The sequence below is a fragment of the Mus pahari genome, chromosome 9 (genome assembly GCF_900095145.1).
Source record: "Mus pahari chromosome 9, PAHARI_EIJ_v1.1, whole genome shotgun sequence".
Taxonomy (NCBI): domain Eukaryota; kingdom Metazoa; phylum Chordata; class Mammalia; order Rodentia; family Muridae; genus Mus; species Mus pahari.
This window is the reverse complement of record NC_034598.1, coordinates 39,659,872-39,677,592: the sequence shown is the minus strand read 5'-3', so window position 1 is coordinate 39,677,592 and position 17,721 is coordinate 39,659,872. Positions and strand designations below refer to the sequence as shown.

Below are 17,721 nucleotides of genomic sequence, written 5' to 3'. Positions count from 1 at the left end.
CTAGGAAACGACAACCTTCTGCATCCTTGGCTCAGCGCAGACCCTCTGACTTAACAAAAAAAAAAAAAAAAAAAAAAAGAGGAGGTCTGGTGTGGTAGCTTAATTGTAGAGTCCTTGCCTAGTGTACAGGAAGGCTTGGTATGTGCAAGGCCCGGGTTCCAGCCCTAGTACTGGGAGGTAGCATGGTGGTGGTGGTGGTGTGTGTATGTGTGTCGTGTGTGTCGTGTGTTATGTGTCGTGTGTGTGTCGTGTGTCATGTGTTGTGTGTCGTGTGTCATGTGTTGTGTGTTATGTGTGTTGTGTCGTGTGTGTCATGTGTGTGTTGTGTGTTGTGTGTGTGTGTGTGTGTGTGTGTGTCGTGTGTGCGTGTGATGTGTCACAGGCGACTCTTGCTCCCAGCAGCCCCGTTGACCTGACTGGACAGGCTGTCTCTGGAGCTGGGGTCAGGAAAGGCCACTAAGACCGCCACTACGCCACTTTCTTTCCATCAGGATCTCGTTTCATCCCCTTTCAACAGTTTCCCAGGGATGCACCCGCTGCGCACTCCTTCCGCATACATTCCACTTCCCATCTGATCAAGGTCCCACACACAGCCACTTCACCAAGGGGCCAGGGATCAGTCTGAGGTGTCTGACTCAGGGTCAGGAGCCAGCCAACTGACCTGCAGATTCCCGCCCTTGCCTTTTTGCAAGACACCCATCATCTCACCGGCTCCCCAAACGTCTCCAGATGAGTTCTTGAGTCCTGGTTCTTTCCGAAGGCCCCTTCCTCCTCTTTGCTATTTGGAAGGTGAAAAGCACCCCCTTATCCACCAGTTCCCCTTCCGTCCTTGCTCTGTCTCGCAGCCCTCTTCTGGACCCGCCTAAGTTTACGCCTCTGTTCTGATTCAGCTCACACAGATGGCCCGGTGTGTGAACCAGGGCCAGGTCTGACAGGGACCCAGTTGACCTCTCTTAGGAGCAGAAGGCTAAGCTGGGGCCACCATCCTCCATACCAGTTAGTACTCGCCAACCCTCAGCAAAGAAAGAGACTCCAAGGGGGCGGGTAGCGGTGCAGTGCATCTGCTCTCCAGGGGTCATTCCTGGAGGACAGACTCGCTGGGCCACTTTCTCATAGGTGAACACAAAACCAGTCCACAGCGCACACATCTTTCATCCGGACCCAAGAAATAATAAACAAATGAGACAAGTAAAGGAAACAAGTAGGTCAGACTGTGGCGACTGCCAAGGGGAGACAGAGAAGCAGGAGGGGCCCAGCCGCACGCCTGGGATGTGAATAAGGTTATAGCGAGCCTCAAGTAAGCATGGGGTCAGGGATGTGGAAATCCTCCCTGTGTGTGGCCTGTGTAAGAATAGCGGCAACTGTGAGGCCCACCATGCCCCGTGGAGAAACCTGGCCTGCAGTGCTGAAATAACCCTGCAGTTAGCTGAGAACAATTCTTTTCAGGCAGAATCCAAGGCAGCAGAGAGAGGGTGGTGGGAAGGCTAGCTCTTAGGCTTCCTCTACTGACTGACCAACCTGGCGGCAGGACCCTCAGTTCCCCCCAGGGGTAGAGCCCTAGTGTTAGCAAGCAAGCAACCTCCTGGTGCACTAACTTTTATCATCCCTTGAGAGAGAAGGAAACTGAAGCCCAAAGGGGTTAAAGGGCTAAAGACAGTCCCAGGGGCCACACACTGCTCACCAGCCATGAGGCTGGAGCAGAAGGGTCAGGTGGAAACCGCCCAGGGCTTGCTGCAGCCCACCACTCTGGTTGGAGCATGAGGCCATAGCTCCTGAGAGCTGGCAGGAGCAGGTGCACAGGTCCAGTCAGGTAGCCTCCAGCATGCTTCCTGTGACCAACTGGGGGATGAAGCCAGTCTACCGAGGAGGACGCTGCTGAGAACCCCAGGTTCCTTAATGCCCTTCCTGACCATGGCTTGTCCAATTCAGTGGCTCCCGGGGTCTACTGAGGCACCAGGGAAAGCACCCCTCCCCACCAAAGTCAACTGACGCCAAGAACCAGGTCCCTCCTCCATAACGCTGATTGTGAGGGGGAAAGGACCCTATCCTGCCTGCTTGAATGCACCTGGCTATGAAACCCAGGGCAGATTTGGAGTGTCCTCCTTGGGAATGTCTATGTCTGGGTTCTAGGGAAATGCGGACATCAGTCTACACCCCTCCAACCCAACCCAGCAAATGACCATGACACTCATGGCTCACAAGGGTACCCTCTCCAAGGGATCAGGATTCAAGCCAGGCCCACCCAGGATTCTTATCTTGGCAGTTCTCCATCCTAGAAGCAGGGGTCTACCTCTCAAAGGCTTGCTTTGACCACAGCCTAGTGGCAAGAGCATGGCCTCAAGAGCCCTAAGAGCAGGATGCACTTCTGGTTGGATTCTGCTAGAAGGAATTTTGGGTTTGACACTGAAAGTCCCCTCCCCGCACTGTGGCTTTTGACAGTCTAGCTTCCTAGCACTTCTTGATGGAATCTCCAGGGACACCTCTTAAAAGAGAGATATACCTTAATTTAGAAGCGAATAACTCAAAACTCTGTGATGTAGCAGGCTTCTGTGGGGGGAAAAAAAAAAGTCAAACCCAGGGAGGGTCCTGCTGTATGGAGCCACCAGTCACACTTGCCCAGAGTCTTGACTGCGGCTGGGCTCCAAGGCATATCTCCTGCTACCTGCTGTCCGAGTGGCTACTGGTCACTGGGGACCAAGAGACACAGGGAGGAGAAATGGTAACTCACGGGAACAAGTCTCAGCGTGTGGCTTTGGGATCCCTAGCCAGGAGATCAAAGACAGGATCACAGGGTGCCTGACCCCACACGGCTTATCTGGCCACTCAGGGGAATGGAGAAGGGGGGGGAGGTAAGCATATCATAGTCTTACCTGTTAGGGCTCTCTCTCTCTCCACCCGCCAAGGTCTTAGCACTGTCCCCATATGTCCCTTTAAGTAGGCTGGCTTTACGGGCATAAGCACAGGTGGTTACACAGGGTCCTCTGTCAGGCCTAAAGCCACGCTGTGGCCATTTTGAAATGCTTTCTTACCAAGGCCACAATGAACTGTGTAGCCAGAGCATCCCACGATGCTCCAACCCCAGTGTTTAAAGCTGCAGAGACCCCTTCCCGTCTAGAACGCCTTCTCCGGCTTCCTAAAAGGCCAGTCACAATGGTGTTTGCCAGCTCTCCACCTTGAGCTTCACCCTCTCGGGACCGGTCCTCCTTGGGACCTCAGGGACCTCACTGGCTTCACAGCTGCCTGACATCACACTCAGACGCCCAGGACTCTAGGTTGTCACCCCTGACTTCGCTCTGACCACGATAGGGTCAGACTCTCAGATCCAGTCCCCTAAGTCCCTTCCTCTGGAAGGGATCTTCAAAGCTGCCACCTGAGTCACAGCCCCTCGCTTGAAATACTACCCAGCCCCCAAGGTCTTCAGGGTCTCCTCCCAGCCCAGCCTAGCCTGATTTTATATTATGTACAATATCATTGTGTTCTTGGTAGTGGGGAGGAAGCCAAGGGCTCACCCATGTTTGATGATTCTCTCCCACTCTGGGCTATAGACCCAGGACTGCAGACCACTTCTAAAAGCGCCAACGGGTTCTGCTTCCTTCTCTGTTCTAAGCTGCCCAGGTCTGCTCACTAGACAGACTGTGAGTCTTAACCTGATGCAGTCTTAAGACCCTGCCCATATGCCTACATTGGGCTCCCACCCTTCCCTTTCATGTGTGTGTGTGTAGGCCAGAGAACAGCCTTTGTATGTTGCATCTCTTCAGCTGTTGCCCGCCTTAGTTTCTCTCGCTTGGCCTGGTTAGGCTATGCAGGAAGGTTAGTAAGTCCCAGGGACCTGCCCGGTTCTACTCCCCATCCCCAACACTGGGGTTACACGTATGCACCACACCACCTGGCTTATTAATGTGTGTCCCAGGGATGGGATTCAGATCCTCATGCTTGACTGACAAGCGCTTTACTGACTTAAACTCTCTTCCCCAGCCTCCCGCTCCCCACCTCCACCCCCACCCCACTTCTGATTTTTTAAAATTTATTTTATTAGGTATTTTCTTCATTTACATTTCAAATGCTATCCCGAATGTCCCCTATACCCTCCCCCCACCCTGCTCCCTTACCCACTCACCCACTCCCACTTCTTGGCCCTGGTGTTCCTCTGTACTGGGGCATATAAGGTTTGCAAGACCAAGGGGCCTCTCTTCCTAATGATGGCCAAATAGGCCATCTTCTGCTACATATGCAGCTAGAGACACGAGCTCTGGGGGGTACTGGTTAGTTTATATTGTTGTTCCACCTATAGGGTTGCAGACCCCTTCAGCTCCTTGGGTAATTTCTCTAGCTTCTCCATTGGGGGCCCTGTGTTCTATAGATGACTTTTGATAAGGCCCACTTCTGATTTTTGAGACAAGATCTCACTATCCAGCTCAGGCGGGCATCAAATTTGCCACCCTCCTGCCTCTTCTCTCGAGCTCTCCCTCCAGTGTAGACACATTAAAGTAGACAGCTGATGTGGGGACCAGGGACAACATCCTTAGTTCTTTACAGATGAGGACAAGAAGGCTCAGTGAAGATGGGTCTGGACTAGAGGCAACAGAACCAGGGCCTCTCCCCATGGTTTCTGATGCCTATAGTTCTTGCTTAATGGCTCTAGGGCACAAGAGCCTGCGTACTCCCTGGCCCTCCTCAGGCTACATAGAGTGCAGTGTAGCCTCGGCCTGCCTGGAGCTAACTTTGAGTGTCTGCCCTGGACACTTGTATTTCATGTTCCTTTAAGTCAAGAGCAGGACTCACAGGCTGCCCCAGGCTTGCATGGCCCCAGGTTTCCTTCCTGGGGGCTTTGGGAGAGCCTTGGGCTATCTGCTTCCTGCAGGGTTTCCATGAGTAAGGTGTAGTCAGCAGCAGCTAGCCGACCTCTGCAGCCAGCCAGTGTGTTTTAGTCTTGTGAGGATTTTGTGGGTCTGGTGGCAAAAGCATACTCAGTCCTTGCCTTCAGGAGAGGAAGCATGTGAGTGCGCGCGCGCACACACACACACACACACACACACACACACACACACACACACACTTGTGCACATGCACGAGCACTCAGACTAGCTAGACTGAGGATACACTCCCAGCCCATCTGCCCATCTGCAAGAAGACCCTTCCTCAGCTGCAGTTTCTCTGCAGGGGCCTCTGGTGTCTGTATCTAGCCATCCAGACACTGCTGGACCCACCATAGGATCTGCAGGATCTCTTGAGCTACAGATGAGATACTTTTTTTTTTTTTTAAATCCCAAGGTACCAAAAGGTCTCGGAGGTTCAGAACAAGAGAATTAAGAATCCACTCTCTAGGCTTCAAACTCTGAGTTCCATGGCAGGTCCCTGGACTAGGCCAGGCAAGAAGCACAGACCATGTATTTCATAAGGCCAGGTGGGCTGTGTTCTTACTGGGCACCCTGAGCCTCAGCCAATATCCTGTGTGTATGTGCATGGAGGAGGTGTGTGTGTGTGTGTGTGTGTGTGTGTGTGCGTGCGTGCATTGTGTGCGTGTGTGCGCGCGCACATGTCTATCTTTGACGGTGGGCATACTACCAGGATGAGAAAGAACCAGGCCCTTCCGAGAGAAACCAAAACTATCTCTGGGAAGAAGGGAGCAGCTAGAGCCAGGGCAGAAGGTGACATCGGCCTTCTATGGGGGAAGAACTATGTCTATTCACAGCCTGTCTCATAATAAAGAAAGCATCTGTTAGAGGAACACACAAGAAGAGTTTCACAGCAAATGCAAGCACCCCTTCATATCTAGAGAAGGCAAATGGAAGGGGCGCTATTTTATCCAAGCACGGGCCAGCCCTCTGTAGCCTCCTGGGTCCCCTCAATGGCCCCTCCTATCAGAGCCATTTTTTTTTTTTTCAAACCTTCCCAACTCCAGACTCACCAGCTAAAAACACTGTCTCCTTCAAAGCAGGTGACTTCATCTTGGCTGGGCAGGGGGCTGGGTGGGTGGGTTACCCAGGGCCCTTGGCTCTGCCAGGGACAAGGTGCCTCATAAGGGCAGTCCCAGGTGGCCAGGAGCCCTCTCTGGTCTCTGAAGTTCTTTCTCTAACACAACTCCGCCCCAGGGGTCACAGAACCTTCCCTTTTTATAGACACGGGGGCTGTGGTCTCCACTGAGACAGTCCCACAAACATGGTCAGACAGCCATGGTGGCTCCGTCCATTTCCCTTCCTGTGCTTTTTCTGGCCTTTCACCCACCCCTCCCTCATCCATGCCCTGACTCCTCCCTCCCTCAATATCCCTCCCCTGCTCCTTCCCAACCCAGCTAGCTGCTCAAGTTCCTGGGCCTCTCCATTCATTCTCTTCCCTCTGCCCACATTGCCCATTCTGACCCTGCCCGTGTCCTTCAAGCTCCAGTTCAAACGTTACATTGCCCATAGGCAGGTCTGACCTGAGCCCGGGGTATCTTTCTCCCAGGCCCCTCCCAAGCCCCCCTGCACCCCACGGAAGGCCTGGTTATCAGGGCACAGCTCGATTTCCCCCATAGGAAGGTGAATCAGTCCTGGGAGGGCTGGCCCAGTCCATTCCCACCCTTCCACCTTAGCACCAGGCCCTAGGGGAGCCAGTACTCAGTAAATGTTTGCTTAACTGAATCTGGCCAAGCAGCTTCCTCTAGACAGGGGCCAGGTTAGCAGACCTAGACGATTCCTAGCGCTAAGAAACCACTTGGGCAGAAAAGAGAGTCAAGGCTCAGGGTCCTGCCCCAATCTCCCCCACAGACAAGGCGACATCGTTACCAGGCTGGTCCCTCCACCCTGAGACTCACACTCCAGGGAACCCTGGTCTCACTTGGCACTGCTTTCCCATCCTCCTCTCTGTAACAGGATCCCCAATTCTCGGCCTAGGCAGATTCCTGCCATCCTCTATCCAGATAGGCTCAGCACCTCCCTAAAGGCAGAGCCCCCCCCCCCTAGATTCACCGCAGGATCCCGAGCAGAGGCCCTCACACCCCTCCCCAAACACCCCACCGCCTTTTAAGGGAAAAAATATTGAGCCAGGAACACATTACAATCGCAGCAGGTCGATACTCATCTCTGGCTCCAAATGCCTCCAAGGAACCTGCTCCCTTGCAAGAGCGATGACCGAGAACAGCGAGCGGTTGTACCGGGCCTCAGGGCCCTCTCTTCCCGTTTTTTTTTTTTTTTATTTAAACCCAAGGCCAAGCTTCTGACACCTGAGGCTGCCTGTACTCCTGTACCCCCCAGAGAGAGACCCCCGCCTGGCGTCGCTCCCGCAGGTTGCCTGCCTGCACTCCGCAGCCGCAGCCGCTCAGGGCGTGCAGTGGTCCCACATCATCCTCCGCACCCCCTGCCCAATCTCGTCAGGCGGCAGCCACCCTTTCCAAGGGTTACTGGGCCACCGCTCCTCCCTCCCAAGGCACCTGTCTGGGCCATAGCCACCCCCTGCCCACCTAGCAGACAACCCCACCCTCGCGGCTCTCCCACCCGGAGGGGCATCCCTGCCTCTGCACCCCTAGCCCTATAGATCTCGGGTCCCCAGCACAAAGGCCCCAGGCCCCGACCCGGGTGGGGGTGGGGTGCGCGCCCCAGCCGCGCCCCCAGCCCCGGGTTCAGCTGTGCGCGCCGGGGCCGCTGGTGCGCTCACTCACTCACCTCCCGGGCGCGGCTTCGTGCGTCGGTCGAGCTGCACCCGGCGGGGCGGGGCCGCGAGTGTAGGGCTGTGGCGCCCTGGTTCTGCACGAAGCGGGTGCCGGCGGCCGCGCGAGGACGTGACCGGTCCGCGGGTGGCACACACGCTCCGCCGCCCTGGCTCCCTCCTCCGCCCTCCCGCGCCGCCTGCAAGCGGGTCCACCCGCCCCGCACCGCGCCGCCGCCGGCAGGGGGCGGAGTCGCGAGCGCAGTCCGTTGCCAGGCCAACCGCGGGCGGGGTCTGCCGCTTGTCTGCCCCGCACCACGCGCTGCCGCCCGACCACTAGCTCCGGCTCGTTTTCCATTGGGCAATAACTGCCGACAGACGTGCGAGTAGTCCAATAACGACAGACAGGGGCGGGGCGCGGCTGTGCGCGCGCCGCCTTACCGCACGCGCTGCTGGCTCCAGCGACTGTGGCACTGCACTGCGCCGAGCCTTCCCGAAGCTACTTCTAGCATCTTGGGAAACCCACCGTGAGAGCAGTGTAGTCCTGGTTCCTTGCACGCTGGTTTTTCTGCCCTACCTCAAATGGGGCTCGAACTCAGCCATGGCAACCTATTCTCCCACTCTGTCTCTTTGCAAGGTGCTGTCGTCTTGGCTTCCTTAGATAATGTCAATAATCCTTTAGGGCGCAAGAAAACCCTGATGGGTTAAGCTGGCGAGATTTCGCAGCATATGGTACGCCCTCTCTTCTGCTCTCATTTTTAGCATGTAGAGGTACTTCTGGGAGTCGACCCCCGCAACAGAGAGCAGCCGAAGGGTCCCAGATCAATGAAGCCCCTGACCTCTTTGGAAACTCCCCAGGAGACATCAGATCCTTGACAAACGAACCTACAGCTGTGAGATTGTACTCTCATCAGGAGTGTGGGTCTTGGCTGGTAGCATCTTACTCCTGTACAAGAAAGACTCAGGCCAGGGTCCACCACGGTAGTGCCTCTCTGTCTTCTCCATCTTTGTAACTTTAAGCATATGATGAGCCCAGGATGAGGTGGGGAGTCATGGCGATGATGTTGATGTTTACCAGCTGGATGCTCCAGAGGCAGGACAATATCCCACGGTTTTCCTGGGAATGTCTCCTGCGTTGTGAAGTGGCGGACTGTTGTACTGCATACCCCAGGGAGACAGCCCACCTGTGAAAGTGCTGCCTAAACTTTTAGGGATGGGACCAGGTACTGGTTATGGGTACTACTGAAGTCAATCAAGACACCTGTCATGCTACAGTGACCAATGAGGACCGAAGGAATTTTGCTAATGGCTGAAGAACATTTCCACCAACTCATCCAGCTGTGCAGCCAGTCTGTCCCTGGGACCTGGCTGAAAGTCAGTTTCCTAATCTGTCAAAAACTGTACTACGGACTCTTCAGAGGGTTAATGTATGCAGGAAGTACACCTTAGCAAGTGATTTAGGCTGGGCAGAGGCAGTTTCCTCAGCAGGTTCAGGGTTCAGAATTCAGCCTTCTGCAGAAGGTAAAACCAATGTAGGAATTACATTTGACAATTGAATTTGCAATGGAATTTACAATATTCCAGGCGAGGGAGCAGAGGATAGTCCCTAGGCAGTCTACCTGGGCTGGCTGGGGTCTGCTGGACCTGACACTGGCAACTACCACAAAGTGAGAAGCTTTGGCCTCATATGGCCTATTACTGGTGGCCTCCACACTTTGCATAGTTCTAGAACACAGCTCTCACCTTTTTTTAGAAGACTTTGGAAGGGTGAGGTGGGAGTGGGTGGGTGGGGGTGGAGGAGGGGGTGGGAGTGTTCTTGGAGGGGGGACCTGGACAGAGGACAACAATTGAAATGTAAATAAATAAAATACTACTACTACTACTACTACTACTACTACTACTACTACTACAAAGACGATGACACTGGAAGCTGTAAAGCAGAGGCAGGGCATGTAGAAAGCATGATCATTCGTTCTTGTAGCTATGTTGTTATGGCAATCCAGTGGGGCTTCAGGGGCATAGGGAAAGGAGAGCAATGAACAGTGGGCTAGCTTTTTGAAGAAAAATGCTTGGGCTGAGGAAGCATATCCGAGAGAGGTGAGTTCCAGGGTGGGCATGAAGGGACGTGAGGTTCAGCGAGAACCTTAGAAAGGCTAACTTGTTCACACTGGCACTTATCAAAGGCTACAGTCCCAGCTAGCTAATGGCCTTTGAATAAGATTGAGGAGGTTGGCTTAAGAGCCAGCAGAGAAATTTAAGATTAGCTTTCTACATCGGAGAAGGCAGGGGACGAGTAAGAGTCGAGAGAGGCACGGGGCTCACAGACTGTGTGAGCTGTGTTGTTGAGAATAGTCAAATAACAAAAAAACCTCGAATAGAGAAACGAAGAACAAGCCCCAAAGTCAGTCTACAAGGTCTAGTGCTGGCCAGAGCCTGTTGCAACCAAAGATAAATAAATAAATAAGTAAAAAAATAAAAAAGTCACGGGGACATTTAATCCCTATTGACTTGAATCTAGCTGGTCCTTCGCTAGCCTTCCTGCTTCTCCAGTGTGGGCAGGGGGCATCCTGCTCCTCTCTGGAATATTCAGCTATCCAGGGCCTGTCCTTTAGAGATGGCATCTGTCCTGGCTGGCTCCTTTCTGTGCTCTGTCCATCCCTATCCGCCAACACTCACTGATTCTCAGGCTGTGGCACCAGAGTGGGTTTCCGCACTGTGTTTTCCTTGGGGTCCGTGTATTCTCCCCCCACCCCCACTTTACCATGTCAGACCGACCGCACCTGGGTTAGTTATAAATATCCAGGCCTGCCTCTGGTCTTCTTAGCTGAAGAGCAACAATGTAAATGAGCAGAAAAGACACTGCCAGGCACAAACTTTAGTTTTAAATTCCCCCCTCTGTCTCAAAATGAACCTTGGTCTTGCTGCTTAGAGACCTACGCTTTGCTGGCAATCCTTTGGTGTTGGGCCTTGCTCTCTGGGCCTCTCTTTCTTACCAAGGAAGGAGGCTAGCTAGAAGCAAGGAGATCACCTCTATAATTAAAACTTTTCTGGCCTCACTTCACTTTGTCTTTCCCTTAGCCCCCCCTCCCCCATAGTCTCAGGCAGCAGGGACATCCATCCCTGGGGTTTCCCCCGGGAAGCTTAGCCCCAGGGGCACATTAGGGCAGAATCAAGTGCCAGTCAAGGGGATGCATAGCTTCTACTGGCATTTCACACTGAGGCCATTTTGGTACTGAGGAAACCAGGCTCAGAGATTAAGTAATAGGTTCAAAGCCACACAGCCGGGGGGGGGGGGGGAAGGATACATTTAGATGTCAAATCGAAGTTTTGGGAGTCTGGGTGGCAAATCAATCAATCAATCAATCAAGCAAGCAAGCAAGCAAGCAAACCAACCTCCCAAACCCAGTTCACTTGAAGCAGTAGGGGAAGCCGCTTCCCGGAGCTGCCCTTGAGCTAGACTAGGTAGAATCAGTTACTATGCCCTGGCACTCCAGGGAGAAGCCCGGAGAGAAGCACTAGGAACCATTGGTCATCTGGAAACAGGAGGAGCAGTGACTGCTACTGAGAGCCCTGCCCGGCCCCTCCCCACCCCTCCCATGGCCACAGTCACCTGCCATCTGACATCCTCAGGGACCTGGGAGGGAAAAGCCGGGGTGATGCCCTCAAAGAGGAAATTCCCCGGTGCTAATTGGCACTGAGAGACCTTTAGGCTAATTAACCTGTTCATTTGCCTCTCTAGAGTAAATTAGAGGGTTTAGCTGAGGAGGCCGAAAGAGAGATGTCGGCTGGTGGCCGCCTCCTCAGGGGCAATGGGAGGCTTTGTAGTGGGCACAGTGGGCTGCTGGAGAGGCCTGGCAGAGGGGCTGGCTGCCAGGCAGCAAGCAGTCACAGGTGGCCCTTGGGCGGCAGGGGAGAGAGCTCCCCTTTGTTCCTTTTCATTGCTGTGAATTGGAAAGAGTGCTCTGACAGCCTGGGACTTTTCGGGCGGGCGCCAACTGGGTCCCATTCTGGGTTCTCCAAAAGGAGAAGGGTAGGTCCTGTTTATTGGGGTGTCCCCTATCACTGTGCTTCTAGCACCTGTACCCTGTGGTTTGGTTATAAAATCCCTTCCACCCCCCACAGGTTCATGTGACTGAACTCTTGGGTCTCAAGCTAGTGACACTGTATTAGGAGGTTGTGGAACCTCAAGGAGGCGGAGCCTGGCTGGAGGAAGTGCATCAGCTGGGGTATACCTTAAAATTTATAGCCTGCCCCCCCCATTACTCTCCAGCATGTACATCCTCTTCTGCAGAAGCTGAGCTGGTAAAAGATCCGGGCTTTAGCTTCTATTGCTACAGAGCCACCCGTTGCCGTACCTCCCCTGCCGGGGTGGACTGCTCCTTCAGTGCACATAGCCCCTGTTAGGTGCATAGTCACAGCAGCGAAAGCTGTACAGTCCTGTAAAAGAAGCCAATACAGTCCTGTTTCCTGCACGGCTGAAGGTATTTCAAAAAAAACAACAACAACAACAAAAACCCTGGCCAGAGTCTTGGATTCCTGTCATTTTCAGATAGAGACGCAGATCTTTTACGGGCAGGAAACACTGTTTCTATTGCAGGCTCCAGCAGCTTTGGCATAGTTTGGATGTAAAAGGAGGTCCAACGCTTCCCCACTGCTCTGGAGGAAATTTGGTTAATTTCCCTTTATGTATGACAGAATACTTGAGTTAAAAAAAAAAATCAATGTAAAGGAATGTCTTAGTTAGGGTTTTTTTTGTTTTTGTTTTTTTTTTTTTAACTGCTGTGAACAGACACCATGACCAAGGCAAGTCTTATAAAGGACAACGTTTAATTGGAGCTGGCTCAAAGGTTGGTTACAGGTTCAAAGGTTGAGTCTAGTATCATCAAGGCAGGAACACGGCAGCATCCAGGCAGGCATGGTACAGGAGGAGCTGGGAGTCCTACATCTTCATCTGAAGGCTGCTAGCAGAAGACTGACTTCCAGGCAGCTGGGGTGAGGGTCTCTAAGCCCATGCTCACAGTGACACACCTACTCCAACAAGGCCCCACCCACTCTAACAGTACCACTCCCTGGGTCAAACATACAAGCCATCATAAGGAAGGACAATTTATTTCGACTCATGGTCTCCTAGGCTTCAGTCCATGTTCACGTGGCTCCTTGGTAGCAGTAGCATCATGGTAGCAGCTGTGTTGGAGCAGAGATGCCCACCTTATGGGCAGGTTGGGGGGATAGAGAAGGGGGAAAGGGGAAGAGAGAGAAAAAAGGAGAGGGAAGGAGAGAGGGGAAGAAGTGGTGGTTGGGAATAAGACACAGTTTTCAAAGGCACAGCCCTAGCGACCTGCTTCTAATAGACCCCTCTTTCTAATAGCTTGTTCAGCTATGAACTCATCCCGGATTAGACCATTAAAGAGGCTAGTTGACAAGGTAAATGCTGTCGTGAGCCAACCAGCTTTCAACTGAAGCACTTGGTGGGGATAGAGTCTTTAAAAACACGTGAACCTTTAGGGCTAGCTTATTTCCGATCCACAACAGTACGGAGGACCGAGGGTCTCTGTATGCCTGGATCTGCATCAGTGAGTTACAGCTTCTCATGGCCACTATGCCCATCTACCGTCGATGCCCAACCCCAAGCCCCGGGCCAGAGCACAGGTAGCAAAGATTTCTATCACTTCTCAGGCCTTGTTTTCTCAGGTCTAGCTCTAGACTCACTGCATCCGTGATCTCCCACCCATTCCCTGATTCTGTCCCCTCTCCTAAACAGGGCAGGGGGAAAAGGGGCCTCAGTCTCTTCCTGTCATGCAGGAGCTGAGGGTATCGTCATGAGTGGCTTGATCCCCTCGCTGGTACGGAAGCTGCTGAAGGAGGAGGAACATATTCAGGAGATCATCTTGGACACTCTGGCGCTGTGCCTTCAGGAGGACGCCACCGAGGCCCTAGAGAGCCAAGCTGTGCCCTGTCTTAAGGAGAAGCTCCTTAGCAAAAACTCCCAAATCCGCAGCAAAGCCGCCCGGGCGCTCATTGCCATCAGGTGAGGTCCACTCTGTGTGTGTTGGCTCGAGGGGACACCTCCTTGAGTTTCTGCTGAGGGTCAGAGAAGGCCACCGAACTACTCCTGGCCTATCGGTAGATCAGCAGTGGGGCTTCGCCTAGCCATGCCTGGCACAGGACATGCAGCCAGGCAGACTTTCTCTAACTTCCTCGTGTCCTGGGCGAAAGTGGTCACTAGGTCAGAAGAGCATCCTTTCCAGTAAGCATGAACCATGGTATGTGGCCTGAGATTGTCCTGTATCCCAGGAAACTCTCTCTCACTCCCATCCCGGACAAACCTAGCTAATTGGGCACCTCTCTGTGAGGAAGACAAGCAGATGAACTCCATCGATAATAATGACTGCCGGTGGTAACTAAGTATGCAAACACGCCAGGCGTCACCAGTAAAGTCAACGGTTTTACAGCTGCTAAGGAAGGGGACACCTGCCTTTAGAGGTGGGAAAACGGAAGCATGAAACCTAGTCACTTGCTGGACTTCACATAGGGTCACAGTCTAAACCCTAGCCTGAAGACTGAGGGAGCACAGAACGTCCCAACAATTCATCCTCAACCCGTGTCCCTTACCACCCCTTACCATTTTGTGTCCCCCACAATGGGGGGGGGAATGCAGACCAAGGGCTAGATCACACGCCCCCAAAGCCTCTTGTCCAGAGGCAGCTAAACTCATCTCTTTCTTCTGTGTCTGGGCTAGTACTGGCCTCCAGTCATTGAGTAGATAAACCCAGGGCAGCCCTGCAGGTCGACCTAGGACTCCACGTCCTTGATAAATGGCCTCAGGATAGAGACCAACCTAGAAGGCCAATAGCATCACAGTGTCCCAGAGAAGTGGCTGCCAGAACTGTTTCCTAAACAGTGTTCCCATAAAATACCTATGTGTTTGAGGTGTTAAAAGTTCTGCAAAATGAGAGTCCTGTGGGCAGTGAAGCGAGCAAGCTGCAGCCCAGCTGAAGTCTGTTGGTTGGGCTGTTTGCGCACTGTGATATTACCATGTGAGGAGAGTCTCCTGGCCAGAAAACCCTCTCTCTTTTTTTGGGGGGGGGGGCGGATAATGCTGGTTCCCTCATGGTTGGGAAACTCTTGGGCAGCTCATCACCCTCATTTACAGGACTTTCTACAATGCTGGAATGGAGAGGTTAGGCCCTCACCTGCCGAGGCAAGGCTCAGCATAAGGCTGCACCCTGCTGTGTGGAGCAGATCTGGTCTTCCCTAGTGAGGAGTCCAAACAGCCTTGCTGTGGGCCACACCCTTATGGGTCTTTCTCTTCCATAGCGTTGAAGCCAAGATGAACATGCCTTCATTTACAAGCAAGGCTTAGAATGAAGCTCGCTCCCCTCTGGGCCTCTCTATCTCTTTCCACAGCAAGACATTCCCATGCTGGTATTCTTCAGGGCCTTGGTCATGGCTAGTGCCAGCACGACTAGTCCGGAACTACTGATAAGAGAGCCCTGACACAGGTCCTATCTCAGCGTGTGTCCTGGGACATTCCTAGGCCTTATCTCCCTTTGCCCTCTCTCTATCCCAGCATCCCGTTGGATGGCAAGAAGCAGGTGTGGAAGAATGAAGTCATACCCATCCTGGTGACTCTGTTGTCAGACACGGATGAGGAGGTGAAGGCCAATGCCGCCGGGGCTCTGATGCACGCAACAGTGACCACTGAAGGTAAGGCCAGGGTGCCCAGTGGGTCCCTGAGGCTGGGTGGGTGCAGGCAGGAGGGACGAGTGACCTCCCCTAGCTTTCCTGCAGCCACAGTGAGATTTCCAAATGCATCCTCCTCGTGTCAAGGGCCAAGTAGGGACCTCTCAGGCCCCAGGCTCCATCCAAATCCACTTTTGATTTATCATCAAAGTCCTTTTGAGGTTTGGTCCAAATTCCAGTCCTCACTCGTTTTCCAGGACACAGTGGACTGCCAGTGACTTCTCACAACCGCTCACATTAGGACCTCTGCCTCTCAACATCAAGCCTTTCTTTGGCCTAAAGATGTCGTCTCAGACTCAGGTCTCTTATGAACCATGATTCTGAAATTGATTAGTTTGGTGTCTATGATTCTGTTATTCCTGGGTCTAAGTAGATCCTAGAACTCTTGATCTTATGTGTGTATACACACACACACACACACACACACACATATAATGTGTAGGTGTGTGTGTATGTGTGTATGCACTATGTGGTGCTAGGAACAGAACTTGAGTCCTTTGCGAGAGCAACACCTTACTCTTAACCTCTGATCCATCTCTCCATTCTTACTTCTATGTGTTTCTTGATCAAAACTATTTATATCAAGTTGTGGGAAAGGCACATAAAGAATATAGATGTATCATCCCCTCAACCCCCAAGGCCAGGATTCCCACTCAGGCAGACTTCAAGGCTAAGCCACCCAACCAGTGGCTGAGGGGAAAGACTAACATAGTCTCCACACCTGACGACAAAGTGGGACATTCTTCCGTCTTGCCCCTCACAAAATCTGAAAGCCATCTGACATTCTTGAATGGTCCACCCTGTGTGCTTTCTGCATCCTCTCCATTTCCTGGTGACTCTGTGGGTTTCAGCTCTGTAATCAGTACGTTTCAGAGTTTCCCAAAGATAGAGAGGCTCCCAGAAGCTCCTCACTGGACCCTAGTAGAAGAATGTGAGTCACATAGGAGGAGAATTTGTAGTCTTCTCAGAGTCTGAAGTTTCTTTCCATCATTCATCCTCACCGAGGGAATCCTGACTGTGTGTATATAGCAGGGTACCCCATGTGTCTCCACATTGTAGGTACCTCTGCCCAAGCTTATGTGGGAGGACTTGGAAGGCCAGGGACCCATTGGACCTCAGCCAGTGGCTAGAGACACAGAGACCAGGACCTATGGTTCTGTCATCCATTCCCGGATGGGTTTTCTGAGTCTCTACCCTGTATCAGACCCTGGGCTGGATGATGGAGGATAGAGGTCTTGGCTCTACAGTTGTTAGGAGAGGCAGAATTGTATGGATGAGTTAGCATTCAGGGCATAGGGCAGGAGCCCAGCCTCCTCTGAGGGCAGCTCGAAGGCTCTACTATTACCTGCACCTTTGTGCCTACCGTACGTGCTTTGTACCCGATGCAGAGCAATTGCCCAATACATACCCGACACATAAACATGTGGTTGTTTTGTTTTTTGTTTTTTTTCCTTTTAAAAATACTGTGCATGCTGTCTCATGAAGGCTGATTGCAGGATAGGAGACTGAACAGGCCGAGGAAGAAAAAGATGCTCAGTGGAAGAGTGTAGGAAAAAAAAGGGGGGGGAGTGGAGAAGAGGGTGGGTATAGGTGGCATTGCTCCTAAGACATCCCCAGCAGCAGAACAGTGGGAGACAGCCCCTTTAGTGTGGATGTGTGGGGAACCCAGTGTCTGTGGCCCACAGGGAAATACGCAGCTCTGGATGCTAATGCCATCGACCCACTCTTGGAGTTGCTTCGCACCACCTCCAAGACCAAGGTGTGTCTGAACGCCACGAAAGCCCTCACCATGCTGGCTGAAGCCCCCGAGGGTCGTAAGTTACTGCTGCCCCATGTGCCCACCTTCTGTTACTTCCTGACGCATAAAAACGAGGCCATACGGCGAGCAGCGGAAGTAGCCATCAAAGTGATTGAGTGGAAGCCGTGACTTCCGTTTCAGCCCCACCCCCACCCCATAGACGAGGTCTAGGCCTGAATAAATGAGTGGAATCTCCTCATGCTTGGTTTCCCGTGTTGCCTCATGTTCCTGGAGCAATGTCACAGCCTCCTCCTGCCAAAGAAGAAACACAGACCCAGAAGGACCTGGTTCTGAAAAGTCACATGTCCACCCCACAGTGGGACGTGGGAGGAGATAGACAACCCCATACAAAGTGCTTATAGAAAGGACGACTGAACCTTCCAGGGAGAAGGGTGGGAGTTAGATTGGGGGGTTGGAGGGACCAGGCACCGGGCCAAACAGAGGGCCATTTTGCTGAGCACTTTCATGTTCGGTTTTCCCCATAGAAGGACCGAGTGCAGAGATCAGCGGGAGAAGTGGTCAGGCAAATCGGTTAATTTATGCTCATCTAGTTATGC

General features: G+C 52.9%; 2 protein-coding genes across 5 annotated transcripts in view; one reads left to right on the top strand and one right to left on the bottom strand.

The window, feature by feature from the left end:
- Gnaz (G protein subunit alpha z) overlaps window positions 1-7,838 on the bottom strand; it is a 51,560-nt gene extending 43,722 nt beyond the window's left edge. The window contains exon 1 of the mRNA XM_029542457.1: window positions 7,641-7,838. The gene's annotated coding sequence lies outside the window, so the exon portion shown is untranslated. The remainder of the gene's footprint in view (window positions 1-7,640) is intronic.
- Rsph14 (radial spoke head 14 homolog) overlaps window positions 1-17,363 on the top strand; it is a 75,112-nt gene extending 57,749 nt beyond the window's left edge. For all 4 annotated transcript variants that reach the window (XM_021204501.1, XM_021204500.1, XM_021204504.1 and 1 more), the window contains exons 5-7: window positions 13,426-13,651; window positions 15,194-15,330; window positions 17,052-17,363. In XM_021204501.1, coding sequence (XP_021060160.1) covers window positions 13,426-13,651; window positions 15,194-15,330; window positions 17,052-17,293 — 605 coding nt within the window. In that variant the 3' untranslated portion in view covers window positions 17,294-17,363. The remainder of the gene's footprint in view (window positions 1-13,425; window positions 13,652-15,193; window positions 15,331-17,051) is intronic.
- Window positions 17,364-17,721: the final 358 nt, after the last annotated feature.